We start from the raw sequence: 20,684 nt of genomic DNA on the forward strand, positions 1-20,684 counted from the left end.
ACAAATGCCTCACAATAAACAGAACAACAGCCCAGACGAATCTCAGACAGCACAACTGACTCTGCTGTCATTCACAAGACGCCCGGCGTTTTATACCGAGCGAAGAAATATATATAATATTTAGAAAATCCTACAAAGTTCTACAAATTTCTCATATTTTCTTTTTATTCCATTCGCAAATCTTATCGTTCAGAAATGGGGGGACCTTGTACTTCAGTCGAATGTTAGGTTGTTGTATGTACATTACAAGAAACTAGTTACAGGTTACGTTACTAAGATAATTTTAGATGAAAGATAATGGAATAAATGCCAAATTTAGCTACATTACAACAAATTAATCATAAAAATAATTACTATTTACAGAATTTGTAACAATATTTTCTAGATCTGTCTCCAGTTTTCAAAAAACGATGCGCTTTATTCTTTTAAATTAAATATTTTGAAAAAAAAAAAAAAAAAAGCTCTCTCCTTGATCCCCGTAATGTGCAAAAAGTAGCGTTTGGAAAAAAAAAACTTACTAAAATAGATACAGGGAAACGTTTAATCGAAATCCAGGCATGACGCCACAGTTTCTATCATGTATTTTTGAAAATTTCTTTTTTTCTAAAGAGGGAGAAATGTTTTGACTACTGCATACTAAATTTTCAAAAAGAAATCTCTCATACTTCTGGCAGGATGAGTTTAGAAAAAAGTTAAACAAAGAAAAAAACGCAAAATGAAAGGTTTTTCAAAAATTCATAAAAAATTCAAAAATCGGTCAATCTTCAAAAAATTTTCGGTTATCATATTTGAATTTAAATTCCCTACTCTATAGTTCAAAAAATATTTTGCTGGTGCGATTGGTTGGGATCCGCGACAAAGTAAACACCAAAAAGAGCTAATAATCACTTAAAACATTTAATTAAGAAAAAACTAATTAGAAATTTAGAATTTGGGCTTCGAGGGGCACACCCCCATGGTACGTTCGAACTTTGTGCCAAGTTTCAGAACTGTAGGTGCTATGGGGTCTTCTGGGCATCGGATACAAAGAAAAAAACAAAGAAACACTGTATGCTTAATATATATATAGAGATTTAATTTTTTGTAGTATGTTCTCGCTTTTTTTCTTCTCTATTAATTTGAAAGCTTGTTTCAACCAAGTCTTTTAGGGTTATGTCGCCTCAAAAAGCATCTATTTTATTTATTTTGAAAACCCGATGGATATGAATGAGCGCTTCCATGAGCTGACCTTGAATCTTTGTGCGCATGCTTGATTTTTTCCCGGTCTGTCAATAGCAGCATCGCATTTCTGGCACGCGACGTTTTTAGCGAAAAGCCCAACTCCTGTGGTTCTATTCCTTATTCTCCTGATATGACTCCTTGCGACTTCTGACTGCTCCCCAAACCCTAAAAGTGATTGAATAGTATGACATTTTAGACAAGAAAAGACATTGTGGTTGCAATTACAGTCGAGCTCTGCTGTATTCTGAAACAAGCCCTCTAGGAATACTTCCAACATTGGAAGCACGCTGAGAGAAGTATGGGGAGTCACAAAGAGACTTCTTTGAGGGTGATTACCAGTTTTTCAGCTAAAAGTTGGATACTTTTATATCACCAGAGTGGCATTAGCATACTAGTTGTGGAGTGGAACTTGACCAAAAAAAAGTTAGGAGAGAAACACTGTTCTAGGAATTTATTTTCAAAATATTTCATATAGAGATATTATTTAATTTTAACTATCCTTACTTTTTCCGAAGCAAAGTGGAATTCTAGGTTTGTATGTAAATAATTTTAAAAATGAAATTATTTTTGTTATTTAAAAAAAAAATATTTGATTTTATTTTGAGTGATTTTTTTTGTATTCAAGTAAAAATAGCTACCCTTGTGTCATCTTTTTTATTTTAATCTCGCATATTTTTATGTCAAACTTCATATTTAGGTGTAAAATTGTCAATTACATGGTGGGTACCTTTTTTACATGAGTTTTTTTACGAGGGTGGGCTTAAATTTAATAGCATTTTCCAAAGATTCACTCTTAGTTTTATTGGTTGAGACGTTGAAAGCCATCCTGACTCTCAAATGAGATTAGAGCAAGAGCTCCCAGTAATTGTGAATGTCTAACTACAATCAATCTTGCTATTTGCCTATGTTTAATTAGTGTTCAGCTTTGTTTTGTTTTGTTTTTTTTTTTTCAAATTGGTACTTTCATACTGGTTGAATTATTGTGCTTAAGGCGTTTAAATAAATTATAATTATCCATAATGGGTAATTATGTTTAATGACTAATAAAACTGCTAAAGTATCTCAACATTTTGTAACTTCGTATTATTTTTTTTTTCTCAAAGCCAATGCTGAAAGAATTTTTACATAATCACTCAGAATGTTGTGCTGCTGCCCTACAGTATTCAACTACACAATTTTTCTGCCCCATGTGATTACACTTCCAGTTGCCAAAAGCGATTGCATCGTCAATTAAAAAAAATGTAACTTTTATACAAGTGCTTTTTTTTAAAGCTACTGTCGGCCCTGCTAAAACAAATACTGAAGGTTCCAAAAATATTATTCGATTAAGCAGGGTATTTGATTTAGCGGAGATTTTTAACATTGTATCCAGAGCCGTGTCCAAGGGGAGGGTTTTAGGGGTTAAACCCCTCCCATTGGAGAAAAAATAAAAAAATAAATGAAGAATTGTGCATATTTGACTTAAAATTAGTTTAAATGTTCAAATTTGTGTACAGAACTTTTTTTAAAAAGCATTCTCTTTGAAGTTGCCTGGTAACTTACAACACTGTCTTCTCTTAATCAACTAAAATCATATTTTGGAAAAACGGAGATGGAGGAACAGTTGAATGGGCTGTCAATACTTTGTTTAATATTGCTTCTCATAAGGGATTTTGATCTGGGGCGTTTCACAAAAAGCGATAACTGTTGCCGCTCTGTAGATGCATAGTAATTGCGTTTGTTAATGTAATTTACATCTGCATCAAAACTCTTCCTATTTAGTTTGCTAAGCATTATCTTACAATATTAAAACCTGAAAAGATATGTTATAAAAGAGTTTGTGATGTTTTCTCAGTACTTGTTGCAATATATTGCACTGTAAACAGATAATAGGTTTGAATCTAAACAAGCAGTAAAATAGATAAATACTGAGGTTTTCTTGCGCAACCCGAAATTTCCTTCTGGGAGGTGGGGTTCATAACGATCCTTACATGTACAATACAATCTCATTTATCCGAACTAGATAGGACCAAAGACAATCCTAATAAACAAAAATCCTAATAATAATCAATAATATTCTTAAATATGCAGACTTATCTTTTATTGCACCAAAAAACAATGCTTTCTAACAAAACTATATCATACCATTTTTTCTCAATTACTTCATCAGTTATAATTCAGCTGCAATAGTATTGGGCTGACATCCAAAGTATATCATATTGTTTGCTAAATTAGTACTATATTTTATTGTACGTCCTTTGCAGGAGTAGTATGCTTAATTGAAATGAAACCGAGTATTTGGCGCATTTAAACTTCTGTTCTTGAAATCACAATTTTAAATGATTATTTACGTAAATATATTTTTTCTACAAATTTGATCCGGATAAACAGGCGCTGGCTAAACGAGGTTCTGCTGTGTGTAAAATACATTAATAGAATAGGTAGTATATTACTTAAAACCTAATCTTCTGTGAATTTGAACCATCCCCCCTCCCCTCCAAACTGCTAAGCCCCTCATTGTGACCTTAAACAGTGAAGAATTATTTGCACACTGAAGTGTGTTTTCCTGACAATGCAACTAAGAATGAAAATAATTAAAGCCAAAAGCAGGCCCGTCCATTTGGGAGATCACCCCTCTCCCCGGATTTTACAAACACAGGGATGTGCCCTCTTAAACTCGCTTTTAGAGTAATCTTGGGAGCAGGAAAATGGCGAGTTTGGAGAAGTAAAACGGTGAATTTGGAGCAGCCTGGAGCAGTAAAATTGCAAATTTGGAGCAGCTTGCAGTAGCGAAAAGTTAAATTTTGCATCAATTTGTAGCAACTATGTATATTTCACGCACAGAAACATGTGTGACATGATAAAATGATAAAAAAGGAGATTAAGGATGCAAAAAACCATAACTCCAACATTCCAACTACTAATTGAAGCTCTCTTAATTACATTTATTTATTTGTTTAGTTTTATTTTATTTTATATTTATTTATTTATTTATTTTCTTTTTTGTCTAATATTTTTCACAAAAAACAAGCCATGTCCTGCTCTACTTTTTTCTTACACTGATTTAAATTTAGTTCACATATTTACTTTGCTTAATACATCACTGCTTTTGTTCACATTTAAGTTTTGGTGTTTGATATCTATTTTAAAATTTTGTTTGCTTTTATGTAGTTCATACATATATGTAAAAGACACAAGATATATATACATAAACCTCAAAAACATGTTCAAAAAGGTTTAAAAAAAAGCAAAAAAGAATAGTTAAATTTAAAAACTTTACCTCAACAAATTACAAGTGAGTTTTAAAGAACTATTTATAAATCTTTTAATCTTTTTTTTTTGGTACCTGTAAGTTATTTACTAACATTTGACCTTATACACATAGTCATATATGTTACATACTGAGCTACTTGATTAACAAATCTGAAGATCAAGCAAAGGAAGCCATTAAAACCTTTAATTTTTAACTATTTGATATTTAATCACAAAATTAATAATGAAATTACAATGAAAAAAAATGCTTTTGAGAAATGATGTCATAAGAAAAGGAATTTTAAAATACATGTGAAAAAATAAAAATAAAAATTTTGAGGCAGGCTCAGAATATGGAAAGTAATGCTTCAGTCTCAGAAACTTTAAATGTCTGCATTTTCATCGCTAGAGCATTAGAATTCCCCGATTTTTGCTATCTTATGTGTCTCCAACCAAAGTTAGGGATCAATTTTCTGTCCTAAAATCTTAAGAAACCCAAGATTAAAAACTGTTGAACAATATTAATTTTTACACACGGCATTTGCTAAGATCAATTCGGATGCAACTAGATTTGAAATATTTGAGTGGGCGTGGCAAGAAGACGAACTTACAAGTCCTCTTCTCCTGAAAACAAAAGATAAGAATGGTTGAAAATAATGGTCAATGCAAAATTTTTCAACTCAAAGGAAACGATCACATAATAAATTAAAACGATTGAATTTTTCAAAAACGGATGCAATCGGATTTTAAAATATGCAAAAAATCGGGGCTATATAAAAAAAAATCGAAAAAACAAGCTCCAAATGCCTAAACTTGATGATAATCTGAAAAAACTGCCAAATATGCTGAAGGAACTGCAACATTAAATGCAAAATCGCACTTTTGGCGCAAGTTTGTCCGATTTTGGAGCAGAAAAGTTCATTTAGCAGTCTTTTGGAGCAGTTTGTCGCAACTGGCACATCCCTGCAAACATGATGAATTTAAGCATTTTTGTACATATTTTGTTGTTTTTTCAGATAAAATGTATCGATCAAACGCTTTGCCCCTCCCCTTCAAAACAAAATATTTTGAAGTGACAGGCCTGCAAAAACCCCTCCCTTTATGAAATCCTGGACACGGGCCTGATTGTATCTACGATATGGGAAATTTTCGGTTCCGGGATATTTTATTCGTAAAAGCAGGGTATTGGTTTATCCGTCACGCTAGTAAACGGAGCCTACAGTACCTAAAATCCACTATACTTAAGATAGCTATGGCTTTTCTCTTTTCGTGATACTTTTTTAGTTCAATTTCAAAATCTATCTGCTTTGCATTTCTTTATGGTCCGTCATATGAAAGCTGAAGTCTATGACTTTCAAAACTTACGCAACGCACATGCCCCTCCAATTTTGAGGTGGCATGCATGGGCTATGACAGCACAGGTTATCACTTACCAGAAATTCCTAAAGTGAACTTTTCCAGATGTTTTCATTATTTTTCTAAAACTATTTCATTATAAATCTGGGCATAAAAAATAAATTTTTGTTGTGACATATGCCTAATCATTGTTTATTTCTAATCCTGTTTACTTTGTGTCAAAAATCTTGCAGCTAAACAAAAAAAAAAGACAACTGCATAGTTTTATGGTTTTTGTGTGTACAAAAAAAAAAAAAAACTTTTGATTTTGTTGATTTTTTTTAAAATTTGATTTTAAGTGTTCTCTGTTTAAAAATTACTTGCTTTTCTGACATATCACATAGTTATTTAAATACAAACAATAAAATTAATAACAGGACTTATTTTTGACATTTTAGGTTGGTGCCCTGACCGGCAACAGTGGAGGAAGTGTTGCTTCTCTCCAAACTCAAGCTTGTCTTCCACCTACTCCTTCGACTGTTCCTCCTCCTCCTCCCCCACCGCTACCGCCACCACCTCCGACTGCAGAAGATCATCCCCCACCGATTCATTCAAAAGCTGCAGAAAAGAAACAACGCACTCACCAAGCTGCCTCTAAGGTAAGATTAACCTTACAAATCAACAGAAATAGTGCATCTAAACTCTGTTCACGAAATACACTGACTGAAAATGAAAAAAAAGGTTTGCCACTATGTCCCTTTTTGGGGATTTTCTCTCTTGAATACAAAAAAGTGGACCAACTGGATTTGCATTCACCATTTGTTTGGCACTAATTTATTCTTATCTAAGCAAAACACGACATTAAAGTTGCTAAATGGAGTAATTTTTTTATTTACATTTAGTCTATCTTCCCTGTGAATGAAGTTTAGTATCAAGTTCAATATTAATTCAACTATGATCAGAGATATTGTTTTGCCTCTATAATAAGTGTTCACACTAAAAATCAGAAGTATGTATCAAAAATTTAGTCAACAATATTTTTGCATTTTATTTCTATAACAGTGGTTCCCAACCTTTTTGATTGTGTGGCCCACCAGTTTTGTAGAAAACACGATTGGGGCCCACCAACTGCTATACATCACTTGCACAGCCAAAATTTACTTTCTGCATGGGGGGGGGACTTGTTCATAATTGACCTTAAGTGTAACTTATTTTCCGTATTACGACTGAAAGTGCATTAAAAACAAGAGTGGGGGCTGTCAAATGCAAGTCCCTTCATCAGTGCATAAAAGAAGAACAAAAAGCCCACACAATGTGGACCGAAGGACGAACGAAAAATGGAAGGAAGCAAAGTAAATAGACATGGAAACCAGAAACACTCTGTCACAGAACAACAACGACACCTGTAGTGCAGAATAACGTCACAAACAGAAACAAGTTTTTAAGGATAAGATTTCCAAACACCAGGGAAAGGGGGAGTACTCGACAAATCATTAACTACTGATGCAGAATTTTTCCAAATGTAATAAAATTCCCAAAAATCTAAATCATAATTTGAAGAACACCCATGAATAATCTTGGCAGAAGAAAAATCAAAAATATGATTGAACGACCAACAGTGTTGTGCAATCGAGGAACGTTTTAAATCTTGTTTCTTGACATAATTTTCATGTTCCTTAATACAGAATTTAAGAGAACATCGGGTCTGTCCTATGTATATCATTTGACACTGACGAGAAATACTATAAATGCCCCAACTGTCAAGTTCCTGGACCGGGTGTTTTAGTTGCGAAAATTTAAGTTTGTTGATAGGGGAAAATGCAACCGAAAAATAAAACATTTTTAAAATTCTTGCGATTTGAAGACTGGTTCTTGGAAAAAGGGGTAAAACAACCAAATTAGAATAATTCATTTTAGTCAGTGCTTGATTTTTATTAGTTGAATTGTTAAGTTTCCTGTGTACAGTGTCAATGATGTCAATTGTAAACCCCCGATCCAATGCAACACTTTTTAAATAATTCAATTCTGCAGCATGTAAATTGGAATTAGAACAAATCGTTAAAGCCCGGAAAACAAAAGTTCTGAATGCCGCTAATTTTTGTTGAGGGGGATGAACAGATAATTTATGTGGGGGAAGAATGACTGCAAGTGAGTGCAAAGGGGTTACGGAAAACAGTAGTGATTAAAAAATATTTTCTGAACGAGTGATGGAAACATCCAAGAAAGAGAGATAAATGATTGTTAGATTCCATTTCAACGGTGAATTGAATATGTGGATCAATACAGTTTAAAACCGACAAAAGACTATCATGGTCACGAAAAGACCAGTCCAAAAGAACAAAAATATCATCAATGTACCTGACATAAGATTGAAACTGTAAAATTTTAAATAATTTAACCTCAAAATAGTGCATATGAAAGCCGCTTAGGATTGGACTCAACGGGTCACCCATCACGAGACCCTCGGTCATTCGGAAAAAAATTGTTGTCAAAAATATAAGTATTTTGTTCTAAGCAAGACCTAGTTAGCTTACACAATTCATCGAAACAAGAAAAATTATCTCCAACCAATTTCATTTTGCGACAATCTAACGCCCCTTCAACCGGCATGTTAGTTAAAAGAGATTTAACATTGAAAGAGGCCATGACATGATCTTTTATTTGAAGATTACGAAGTTTGTTAACAAATTTCAAAAAATTCCGAACAGTGAAAGAATTGCTGGGTAGAAGAGGTGAAAAAACAGAAACCAAAAATTTTGCCAGTTTGTAGGAAGCCATGCCAGTATTAGAAACAATGGGACGGAGAGGAATAAGTGGTTTATGTACTTTCGGTTAAGTGTAAAATCTAGCACATCGTGCGACAGCAGGAATCAAACGTTTCTTATAGGAATCAGAAATTAACGGGGAAGACTTGACAGCATTGCCAATGGATTTCAATTCCTGTGCACTGGGGTCTTTCTTAATTTGTTCATATGGTCCCTCTTTGATTAAATTATTGCATTTATTAACATAATCTATTTTGTTCAAATCGACAATTTGGCCCCCCTTATCCGCATTAGTAATAATCAAATCAGGATTTGAACTGTCTTAAAATGAAATTGGTTGAACATAATTTTTCTTGTTTCAAGATACATGAATTGTGTAAGCTAACTAGGTCTTTCTTAGAACAAAATACTTTTATTTTTGACAATTTTTTCCGAATGACCGAGGGTCTTGCGATGAGTAACACATTGAGTCTAATCTTAAGTGACTTTTATGTGCACTATTTTGAGGTGACAGGAAATTTATCAATTCAACTAATAAAAATCAAGCACTGGCTAAAATGAATTATTCTAATTTGGTTGTGTTAGTCTTTTTTCCAAGAATCAGTCTTCAAACCGCAAGAATTTTTAAAAAGTTTAATTTTTCGGTTGTGACACATTGTTTCCAGTTTCCATGTCTATTTACTTTGCTTCCTTCCATTTTTCGTTCATTTGTCATTCGGTCCACATTGTGTGGGCTTTTCGTTCTTCTTTTATGCACTGATGAAGGGGCTTGCTTTGACAGCCCCGAAACAGCTGTTTGCTGAATTTTTAACTCTATTTTAATACTTGATTTGTACTTTATACACGTTGTTGTCGTTTTACTCATTCCATAGTACAAAGTTTTCAACAGCTTTTTTACAACCGTTTATACGTTTTTAAAGGGACTGTATGAAAAAAGTGTATAAATGAAAAAACATGTAATAGGTATAGGTTAATGTGTATTAGACTCTACAGGGACCAATTTTAAAAACATATAACTGATAAAAACGTATCAAAAAGAAATGTATAAACAGTGCTTCACTGTGTGTATATATATATATATATATATATATATATATATAACAGACTTTTCATTGCAGTGTTAGTTGTTAAATAATTTTGTACTTAATGTTTTCATTACTAGGATATAAGGAAAACTCCTCCACCCCCTGTTGTTGCACCCAAACCTAGTCAGCCCTTCACTGACATATTTGGACCTCCAATTCGGACGAAACATTCTCCTGATTCGAGTGGCAAATCAAAGGTAATTTCCAAAATTTGTTTCAATAAATTTTTTCTTTAATGTTCATCAAAACTAATAACTTGAAAAGCTACCAAATTTCTCGGTCACATTTTCCAAGTATTCTTAGTGGATGTATATCTGAGCAGAGCTGGATTAAAACAAATAGTAGCATTGATCCTCATATTGTGGAAATCATGTTAAATTTGCAATTGAGTCTTTGCTGTTCCGAGAAGTTGTCCAGGTTATTTAAGCTGCATAAATACAGTAAACTCCTGATTATCTGTGGTCAGATTATCTATAGATCTTTTCACAATTGCTATTTTTTAAAGTTATGGTTGTGTTATTGTTTGCTTTTCGATTTTATGTATATTATTTATACTTAATATTAGTAGATGCAATGTAGCAATGTTTTCAATTATAATTTAAATGTTATGTGCGAGTGTTGTTAATATTTTTTAGCTATCGTGTATGTTAAGTATCATTTTTTACCTATTAATTGGATTATCAGCAGTTACCAAAGTTAATCTTTGCTTTGGTTACTGATCTGTTTAGGACTTCTGTTTGTGGTTTAGTACAATAGACCTCTGGTCGCAGTGCTTGGCTCTACTGAGCCCCCCCCCCCCCCTTCTCCATCATTTCATTTTATTTCAAAGCCACCCTATTCCACGAATAATCCAGAGTTTACTGCTGATTTTCTTTTCTTCAACGCTATGCAGCATCATGATCAGAGAACGTAAATGTGACCATGACAGGTTTTAGTGACTCAAAATGCTTGCAATGATCATTGGCAGTGACGTTAAAGGGTTATAATAGATCTTGCAGAATACCAAAAGATGGCTGCTCATACTACACTGAAACTACCATGATTTCCCTTTGTAGGAAATAGTCAAAATGGTAGTTTAGGACTAAGTTGCGGAGGTATGTTTGGGATTACTGAAAATATTGGAAACCTGCATTTTTGTGTTGCACTCATGAAACAAACTTAACAATGTCTTCTGTAGTAAGCATGTAAAAGCAAAGATATAGGGCGACAGAGTATTCATAGAGTAAAATTAGCGTAATCGAATGGAGGACCGGCGACAAAACGTGCACGCCTTGTCTCTCGTCGGCCCTAGTTATGCAAAACCTTGCTTCATGGTTCTTCAGTTTAACAAAAGATAAATAAATAGGATGGCTTCATAGGGGCCGCCGAAACATTCCCATATGTAACTTTTTTAAAGAAAAATATTGTCCTAAAAATCGTTGCTAAGTAGAGAAAACAGCATGGGACGCCAAAATTTAATAGAAATAAAGAGAGAGGAAAAAAAAACAGTTTAAGGCTAAGAGAGATTCAAAGAGTATTGTGATGAATACTCACACCAGAAGTTCTAAATGTTCCTATGTAAAAATCGTAAGTAATTCAAAGCTTGATCAAGAGATGCAGGAGGAACATTTAAAACAAAACAAAATGAAGTGGAATACGAGTAAATAAGACCAAAGGTATCGCAGAAAATAACCACATCCGTTCAAAATGTTATAAGTTCTTATTCTTGGGCCGCAGACGCTTGTATTTCAAGAAAACAAAAATATTTGGCTGAAAATTGAGAATTTTACTATGGAAAATCCAAGTAAATAATCGTGCTTGGCAAATGAAAATTGGAAGAAAGTATTAGCGCAAAATGTTTAAATGAAGATAAGGATGTAGCAAAACTGAGGATAGAACACATAACTCCAATTCCTTCTTTTTTCGTCCTCAAAGCTGGTCTGGAAATTGAGTTTTTAAAACTTGGTCCCGTGGCAAATTTTGAAAATTTGCCACGGGAGGACTCCGAATCTCTCCACATATTAACATTACCAAAAATCTTCTAAAACTGCATTTTTTGCAGATACGAGATTTTTTAAGAGAACGTTTCCCCCCTCTCTCTCTTGCCAACATCATCGAAAAATATTTTAAATCTCGTTTTTGGTGCTTCAATTACGAAACATTTCTGTGCACGAGCCCCTTCAAAACTCCAATTACATTTTACGATTTAATACAATAGTAATTGCATTAAAGATACAAAGCTAATCTTCATTTTCATTAAATTACAATAAAAATACCCCAAAAAAATTTTTTCTTAAAAAAAGCCGACTTTTTTTAAAAAAAAAAAAGCGGTTTAAACCAAAAAAAGCTGGCCGGCCTTTTTTGGCTCGGCTAAAATCAAACAGTCCTGACCTTTTGGTTTCTTATATTGAAATATATATGAAATTAAAAGCTAAAGTTCAACATTCGTGTTTTTTGTTTGTAGCAAAAAAATGGGGTGAGGGATCGATTGAACAAATTGCAAAATAACTTCTTAAACAATTCATAAAGAAGGAAAATGAACCAGATTCCATTTTATTTTCCAATTATTTGTTTTAAAAAAGTAAAATTAATGAGGTGCAATTTATTATACAGTGCCGCATATTTGTCATCCTTTTTCCTCAAGGTCAAAGTATTCAATCTTAGGATGAACTTCCTAAGAATGCTTCTGTGTCTGTAAAGTTGTTTATTTTACTTAGTTTAAATTTTCCTTCCAAGCATTCCATGCTACGTAAAATAAACAACCCTACAGGCAAAGAGGAAGCCATCATTAATGACTTCGCTCCCTTGCCTTTACTCATTGTCTTGAAGTAATTAGCATACTGTTATCACGATTTCAAGAAAAAATCTTTGTTTTTTAAGTTAATGCTGAAAAAAACCTTTAAAGTTATCACTTGGCATTTTTAATTTAATTGCTAAAATTGAATTTTGACTGAAAATCAAATTTGTTTTTTTGAAATGGTATTATTCGCTGTCACTCCAGATTTCACAAAGGTTTTTTTTTATTAAGACTTTAAAACTCTTTTATTTTAAAATCATATACATGTACATTTTGAAATTAAAAATTGTTTTTGCATTTCAATGTTGTTTGTTCCTAAAGTAATCCAAGATTTTTTTTCGACTACTAATGGAATCATTTGAAATTGAGTTGTGTACATAAGTGAATATTTTTATTATTTTTTAATAGTTAAAATGCTGCATTCATTCATTGAAACCTATGTTCTTGATTAGAGAATAGCTCAATATGACTGGAAAAGATTTGAATTTGTTTTACATAAATATGTATGTTCTGCCGTGTGCAGGTAAAGGGCAGTAACTTCACATTTTTCATTTTTTGCATTTTTGTACGTAATCTTCATTGTACATACTCGTTTTTTTTTGGTTTCCGCTGAAAAAGAGGCGCGAAAAAAGTATAATTCCAACAATTTCCTATTGTTGTATTGAATCCACCACATATTTCTTCAAATATCTCAAAAACTAATTTCTGCAGATACTGCCGTTTACCTGAGCACAACAGTATTATTTACGTAAGTGAAACTACAATACTTCTGTATTTTAACTATCACTTGTTATTCTTGCAGCAACAATTATACAGTTTGAAAAATATGATGGCATGTTAGTAACAATAACAAATGAAAAGCAATAACAAAATCATAGTTAAAATATCTTGAAGAAAAAAGATTTTAGTTTATTTCCTTCAATTTGCTTCTCACTCCAGTAATGTGTGCTAAATAAACTTACAAAAAAATAATTCTTTATCCTACAAATAATTTTCTTCAGTTATCCCCATTTTCCTGAACTTATTTTATTACTCAAATTCAAGACATAAATACCATGCTTTAAGAACAATTTGTGCCATGTATTGTATTAATTACTACCCAATTATTTGATACGTAATTAACAGTAAAAAAAAATGTGTTACCTTTGAAACTGGTAAGTTAGCCATTTTTTGTGGAATTTTGGAATGTCTTAGACCAAAGGGGTATTTTGATTTCATGATATGTAATTTGATCTCATCTCCCTTTTCTGCATGATTTAAAAAATGCTTTTTTTAAAAATTTCCCCGCTTTCAATTGTGCGTGTTTTGGGAACAGTGTTATGCATTTGTGTATATGTATATATTATGTATCAAGTACTTTGCTCCCCTGGAAAACTTTGAAATGGTGTACCTGAAGTTACCTAATTATTTCCGTTGAGTCCTTTAAAAATTTTCAGAGTCCTTTAAAAATCCTTAATTTTCACTTTTAAAAATAAGTATGAACCCTGTTACATTACATGAAGAAAAAATATAGTCAATCAAAGGTATGGAGCCCAAGTTAGACCATCCCCTCATCCATTTAAAAAAAAAAAAAATCGTCAAAATCGGTTCACTAAGCGAGATGCTATGACCTGACAAACAAATAAAAAATAAATAAATACAGTATGAACTGATAAATTCCACCTTTTTGAAGTCTGTTAAAAATGATGCGGAACATTCATTTTACAGAGCAAAATTTTATTTATTAATGGTGTGTTAAAGTTGGTCTTTTTTTTTTTTAAATTTCTGGCAGTGTCTTTTGAATGGGTCTGTTCTTTCCGTATTTTGATTTTACTAACAAATTTTTATCCCTGTTACTGTTTCACTTATAAATATTTTTTACTTTTTCAAATTTTGTTTACAGGAAGCAGGACATTCTAGTCAGACAAAAAGTAAAAGTAGTAGCTCTAACAGTGCATCTACAAATCCATCTAGCAAAGAAAAATCCACTGGGAAAGAATCTCATCACAAAGCTAAAGACTCTCATCATAAATCAAAAGAATCACATCACAGCTCCAAGGAGACTCAGCGGGCACCAAAAGAAAGCAACCATCACCTTTCCACTGATGGACATTCATTAAAGGAAGCACACCATTCATCAAAAGAAGCTCATCCAAGTAAGGAAATTCATCATTCAACGAAGGAAGTACCTCATCTAGAAAAAGAAAGCAGCCAGCACTCATCCAAAGACGTCTATACGACGAAGGGAAGTCATCATCACAGTTCGAAGGAAGACGTTTATACTTTTAAAGACAGTCTTCATCCTCCCAAAGAGTATCGCTCAAAAGACTCCCATACCACACCAAAACAAAGCCACAACACTCTGAAAGACACCCACCATTCAGAGATTAAGGACTCGAAGCCAGCTAAACCTCTCAAAGGAGACAAAGAAGTGAAACCACCCTCCAAGAGGCCAGTCAGCAGCGAATCCCACAGCATTCATGGAGCCCCAGAAAAAAAGAAAAGACATATATCTGCATCCTCAGACAATAGTGAAAAGACTGCCGATTGCTCAAAGCCTAAGATCAAGGATGCTAAGGAGAAAGCCGAAAAACCACATAAAAGTGCATCATCCATTCCAAGTAAACCATTTGTTAAAAAAGAAAAGGAAAAACAAAAGCATAAAATCAATTCGATACCATCTGAAATTAAGGAAGCTCAAAAAATAAAACCACTGAGTCCGCTGGGGAAACCTCCGAGTCCCCCAAGAAAAGTTCCCAGTCCCGTAAGGAAGCCTCCTAGTCCGCCTTGGAAACCTCCGAGCCCCATACAAGAGCCGCTGAGCCCTATTCATAATGAACCTATAGATGAGGAGTCCAGGTCGCCTTCCCTGTCCTCAAGCGATTCTGAAATGGATTCGGACTCCGATGATTCCAGAAAGAGTTTCAGCAATAAGTCCGTTTCAGACGACTCGAAAAAGAGCTTTGGCAATAAAGCTCATTATAGCAGTCCTGCTTCCAGCATTTCAGAGACATCCCTGGACGGTAACCGTCCCTCGTCAGCCATGATGCGCGATAATGATCTGTTTTCAAGCAGTGATGTTGATGAGGAGGAGGATCGCATCCCTTCTCATGTGAAACCTTTGAGTAGCAGCAGTGAAAGTGAAGAGGAAGAAATGCAAGTGTCATCACCTGAATCACCTGAACCCCAGAAACCCATTGAGCCTCCCAAACTTCCTAAAATTGAGAAAAAACATCATTCCTCTCACAAATCTTCCAAACATAAATCATCTAATCATCCTTACAAAGGCAATGGCAGCTTGAACAACAGCAATCATGTGCCTGTGTCTCCCTACCTAGAGGAGAGGACAGTTGTAAACAACAACAACAACAGCAGTGGAGTCAAAATCATTAAAACCGATCGAGAAGAGCTCATGGAACTGCAGCAGAAAATAATGTCGTCAAAAGACAAGCAAATTCTTCAGAAAATTGTGGACGTTATCGAAAAAACTGGCAAGTATGAAGTGTCCAGCAGCAGCTTTGACTTTGATCTTTGCAGCTTGGATCATAGCACTGTAAAGAAGCTTAAACACTGTTTGTTGGCATGATTCTGTGATAAAACATATTTTCCCACTCTAAAAGGGCTTATATTTTAAAACATGATTAGTGAGAAGGACATCCTTGTTAGTTTAAAATGGATGTCATTGGAAATTCACTCATTCTGGTCAAGACGATTTTGTAGCATGATAATGGTTGTATAATTTATTGGGCAATATTGTTGACATTTTATTGGGCTGTATAAGCAGCTCCATTATTTTCACATGCATATAGTTATTTTGCTATGATAATTTATTAATTACACTATAGACCACAAATTTGTTGACACAGTAGAACTGTGGATATGTTTAGAGGGCTAATAAATATCTATGCATCTCATGAATATCTGGCAATTCCTAAGCAAAACAAGTAATGAATATGACTCAAAAGTTAAGTTATATTTGAATTTAACATAAACCTTTTTTCAATTTCTCTACATATAACTGCCTGAAAGCTTTATTATTCTCAGGCAGATTTCTTTTCACTGCTTTTTGGCTCAAATGTAAAAGGTTATGCAACTAGTACATAGATTCAAAATTAGAGGTGCATACAGTGTGGGTAAATTAAAAATAGATCCAAATCATACTTAATGAAAATTTCAAAGGTATTTTTTTCCCTCCATATTACCAACAGCAACATATTTTTTCTCTAACATGTTTATAAAACTATTTGTTGAACTTCTATTTATTAGCATTTATTTTGTAACATTCTTATTTTATGACACAAAATAACTATTTTGCGTGAAAATAATTGATACAAAATTTTGTGTTGAATATGTGTAAGGTTTATAACTTATTGTTACTAATATTAATGTGAATCCTTTATTTTTCTTTAAATAATTTAAAGTATAAATTGATCTTTCCCAACTGAAATAGTTTCAATATTCTGCTGGGTCATTAATATATGGTGAACTTATTGCTTAATTATGTTAAGCAAATAACAATAAGCATATTTTCCCTCTGCATGATTTTTATATTGATTGAGATTAAATAAACTCAATAACACAGTCAATTCCATTAGTGTGGGTCAGTAAGAGTAGTTTTTTCTAAGTGCAATGAAACAGATTTTTTAATTTTTTTTGCTAAAAGAAATGTTTTTAATTCAAGCACATTTTGAAAATGTTTCTCTAATTTAAAAATCATGGAAAGAACTCTTTCCTTATTGTGGAAAAGCTAACTCCGTTTTTAACTGAATGCCAATTTATTTTTAAATGGTTAATGACTAAATTTTTTTATATTCATTCTGCCATTTGATTACTAACTTGTGTTGGATAAATTATAGTTACATTTGTTATGAGTGTTTACTGCATCATGCACAGTAGTATTTTTATAAAATAATCTCTTACCTTAACTGTATTAAGTGGAATTGACTTGTTTAAATTCTAAACTGCTTCTTCCAAAAAAAAAAGGTTTTTTTTCCAGTATCACAATATTGGTGTTTACTTTCATGAGTATGTTTAACAAGGAATTACTGTCTCAGCATACTCATAAGGACTGTGTGAGTTAAATGTGACCATTGTGCCATATCTCTACGTGCCTCTGAATTGATTCAAATTCAACTACATTTCATACTCGTCTCTGCAGAAACGAATGTGCAACATCATTCAAGATACATGTACAAAACATTTGCAATGTAATTTTTTAATTATAGATGATCCATTGAACTTTTTTCATTCAGTTTTTTAGTTAAGGAATAATCATCTGCACAATATCTCGTTACCTCATTGTCATAAAAATTGCTGTTTTCATACTTTGTTGTGTTTGCTAGTCATAATTATGCTCTTGTAGAATATATAATTTTGAAGGACTTTCGTAACACGTTTTTCATTATACTGACATGCAAGAGGCCATATTAAGAGTTGAACTTAGGTTAGCATTTGCAACAGTCACTTTATAACAAAAGTTTATCTCAACTGAGACAGTGAGAAGCAGAGGGATGTAAGTGGCAAAATAAAAAATTTGGAGATAACCAGTACACATGGTAGGTGAACCTCTCCCCCAGGCAAATGGCAAGAGATAGTACTAGCCCTGGTAGGTGCTGCCATACAGCATGATTTAGAAAAAGAAATTGAGTGAACGCCTACCTAGAACCTTATCTTTAAACGCATTTTATTCAAAACTTGAAAATGTCCACTTACATCCCTTTGCTTCTCATTGCCTCAACTGTAGTTTGATGAAAGAAATTTATTATAAGTTATATAAAAAATAATATATTTTTCACACATTTTCGGACATTAATGATGTAAATAATTATTATTTTGTGTGTTTGTTATGTTTTCAGTTTACATTCCTGTTTTAGTTTGCTATTGTTCAGTCTTGTCTTCACATATATTTTTTTAATAATATTTATGGGAAATGTTTTCAAATCAACGGTTTTACTATTATTTCTTGGCCCACGTACGATGTAAATAAAAAATATATGCTAGTGATTTTTTTTTCCACCAATTATTGACTGTAAGAGATATTTTACTAATTTTCTAAATGTTGAAATTTCTGACTCCTTCACTTAAAAATATAAAATGTTTTGTTTACAAAACTTAAAAATCAACTTACGCACAAATAGCAATAAGAATGGCAAAGGGTTTTTTAATTCTCTTTGTGTATTTCTAAGTTTAGAAAACATGAGGGGGTGGGGAGGATGAATGACAGAAATACTTAAACTTTGGAGGCATTTGAAATTCAGCATTAAAACAAAGATCTTTTTAAAAAATGCAGGTGCTTTAAAGCATATCTTTGAAATAGCTTATTAAAATATTGAATGAAATTTCAATCAAATCAATAGTGAGAAGAAATCATTCTCTCTTAAAAAAAAAAATCTTCTGTAAAAGCAAAGTTTTAAAACCACCAGTGTCTGTATGCAACATTGTTTTTGCAAAAAAAAAAAATAATAATAATAAATAAATAAATAATAACAAAGTGGAACTTTAAACATAAAAATCCTGTATTTTGTTTTGAAATGATGCCTGTGTATAATCCTAAGTTTTAATTTCAGTATTTCAAAAAAAAAAAAAAAAAATGTTGCTTATTTATTTTTTGCAAGCAAAAAAATTGTTCATTCTAAAATAATTTACATTGTTGGTTGTTCTCTTGTTTAGCACAGACAAGTTTATCAGAACTTGCTTTCATGATCAGCATCAAAAACATTATTACTTTCCGGATCTGCAGGCATTAGGCCATCCAGGATGTTTCTGGCTGAGGTTTTACCTGACATGATTTGCTTGTCTTTAATATCTAGAATACATCTGATTGATGCATTCTGACTAATACATCAACTTCTGTTCAAAAACTCTTAATTCTTTTTAGTTACTTCTCTTCCTTACTTCTCCTATCATCACAGGGACGCAATAGAAAATGAGCTGACGAGAGGCCATGCCAACCCAGTCGCAAACTAGGGGCCCGGTTTGAAATCTAAGTAGGGGAGAGTGTTGTATCTTGGGAGACTTTTCATATTTTAATTTTAATGTCAATTATTTGAATCAACGTTAAAATCTAAAAATCACATTACAATACCCCAAAATATTTCTATGCAATATATATATATATATTTTTTTAATTCAGAGAGTTAAAATGGCTGACAATATTTTATTTTCAAAGTAAAAGTTCCAAGCTGTCCCAAAGTACAACATCCTATTTTACCTTGGGCATCCTGCTGTAATATGGTAAAATTTTCACGATTCAGGAAACGGGAAAAAAAAAATTCATGATAGTGAATTTAATCATGAATAATTAATTATGTATTATCTAACATTAAATTTCTTTAAAGACTACATGAGATTGGAAAATTGTTCCATGCTGTCCCAAGGTACAACCACCACGTGGTTTAAGAAACACAAAATGATGGTCAATCTAGATGCACTATCATTATTTTCTCATAGCTAAAATAGTTAAAGTACTTCTCTTTTATAACAAAATAAAATTCAGTTGATTAAATTTACAAATAAAAAGACAGAAAATGAAATAAAAATGAAGAAAATATTTACTTTGGAGATAAAATTTTCTTTCTATCACAAAATCATCAATTTTACTCATTTGATGCTGATTTTTATTATAGCACCATTTAGTGGTGAAGGTTACTATTAGAGATTAGAAAAACATGGCTGCAAAAAATAGAGTCTTAGAAATTAGCAGTGTCCCAAAGTCATCAATTCAACTCTCCCTTAATGTTTTTTTTTTTTTTTTTTTTGAAGTTTTATGGGGAAGGAGGCCCCAGTGAGCAAAATGACAAGGGGCCCTCCTAGGTTCTCGGCAGTTCTATATTGAAATGTGAAAACATCCTATTAACTACCTGAAACATGTTGGACAGAATTTTGGTGAGAAACAATCTGGATGGACCATGGCTTACATTCCTGGAAAGTAGTTAAGAGTTTCTTTATATATGTGATAAGGTTTAAATTGTTTCTCATGTTTTTGAATTTTATCTGAGTGCATTTGATATGTGTGTTACTATTTTAATTGTCATTGCAAAAAAAAACTAATGTTTATTAATAATAAGGTGATTGTACTTCAAAGAAAATTTTGATTTTTCTAATTTTTTGCAAATTATTTTTCGTGTTCATACTTATGTAGAAGCTTCCAACAATTTTTATTGCATGCAGTGATGTAATAGTTATTTGCTTTCATGTTTACAGGGAGAGTTTGTTTAAAATTGGGATTCAATAAAAACAAAAAAACACAAAAAATCATTGCAGAGAAAAGACTAAGATACACTTCCCAATGCT

The 20,684-nt window shown here is 32.6% G+C and overlaps 1 protein-coding gene across 1 annotated transcript in view; it reads left to right on the forward strand.

Moving 5' to 3' along the window:
* LOC129226051 (protein AF-9-like) overlaps positions 1 to 18,377 on the forward strand; it is a 92,449-nt gene extending 74,072 nt beyond the window's left edge. The window contains exons 4-6 of the mRNA XM_054860631.1: positions 6,246 to 6,446; positions 9,715 to 9,834; positions 14,296 to 18,377. Coding sequence (XP_054716606.1) covers positions 6,246 to 6,446; positions 9,715 to 9,834; positions 14,296 to 15,978 — 2,004 coding nt within the window. The 3' untranslated portion in view covers positions 15,979 to 18,377. The remainder of the gene's footprint in view (positions 1 to 6,245; positions 6,447 to 9,714; positions 9,835 to 14,295) is intronic.
* The last annotated feature ends 2,307 nt before the right edge of the window (positions 18,378 to 20,684 follow it).

The sequence above is a fragment of the Uloborus diversus genome, chromosome 7 (assembly GCF_026930045.1).
Source record: "Uloborus diversus isolate 005 chromosome 7, Udiv.v.3.1, whole genome shotgun sequence".
NCBI lineage: Eukaryota > Metazoa > Arthropoda > Arachnida > Araneae > Uloboridae > Uloborus > Uloborus diversus.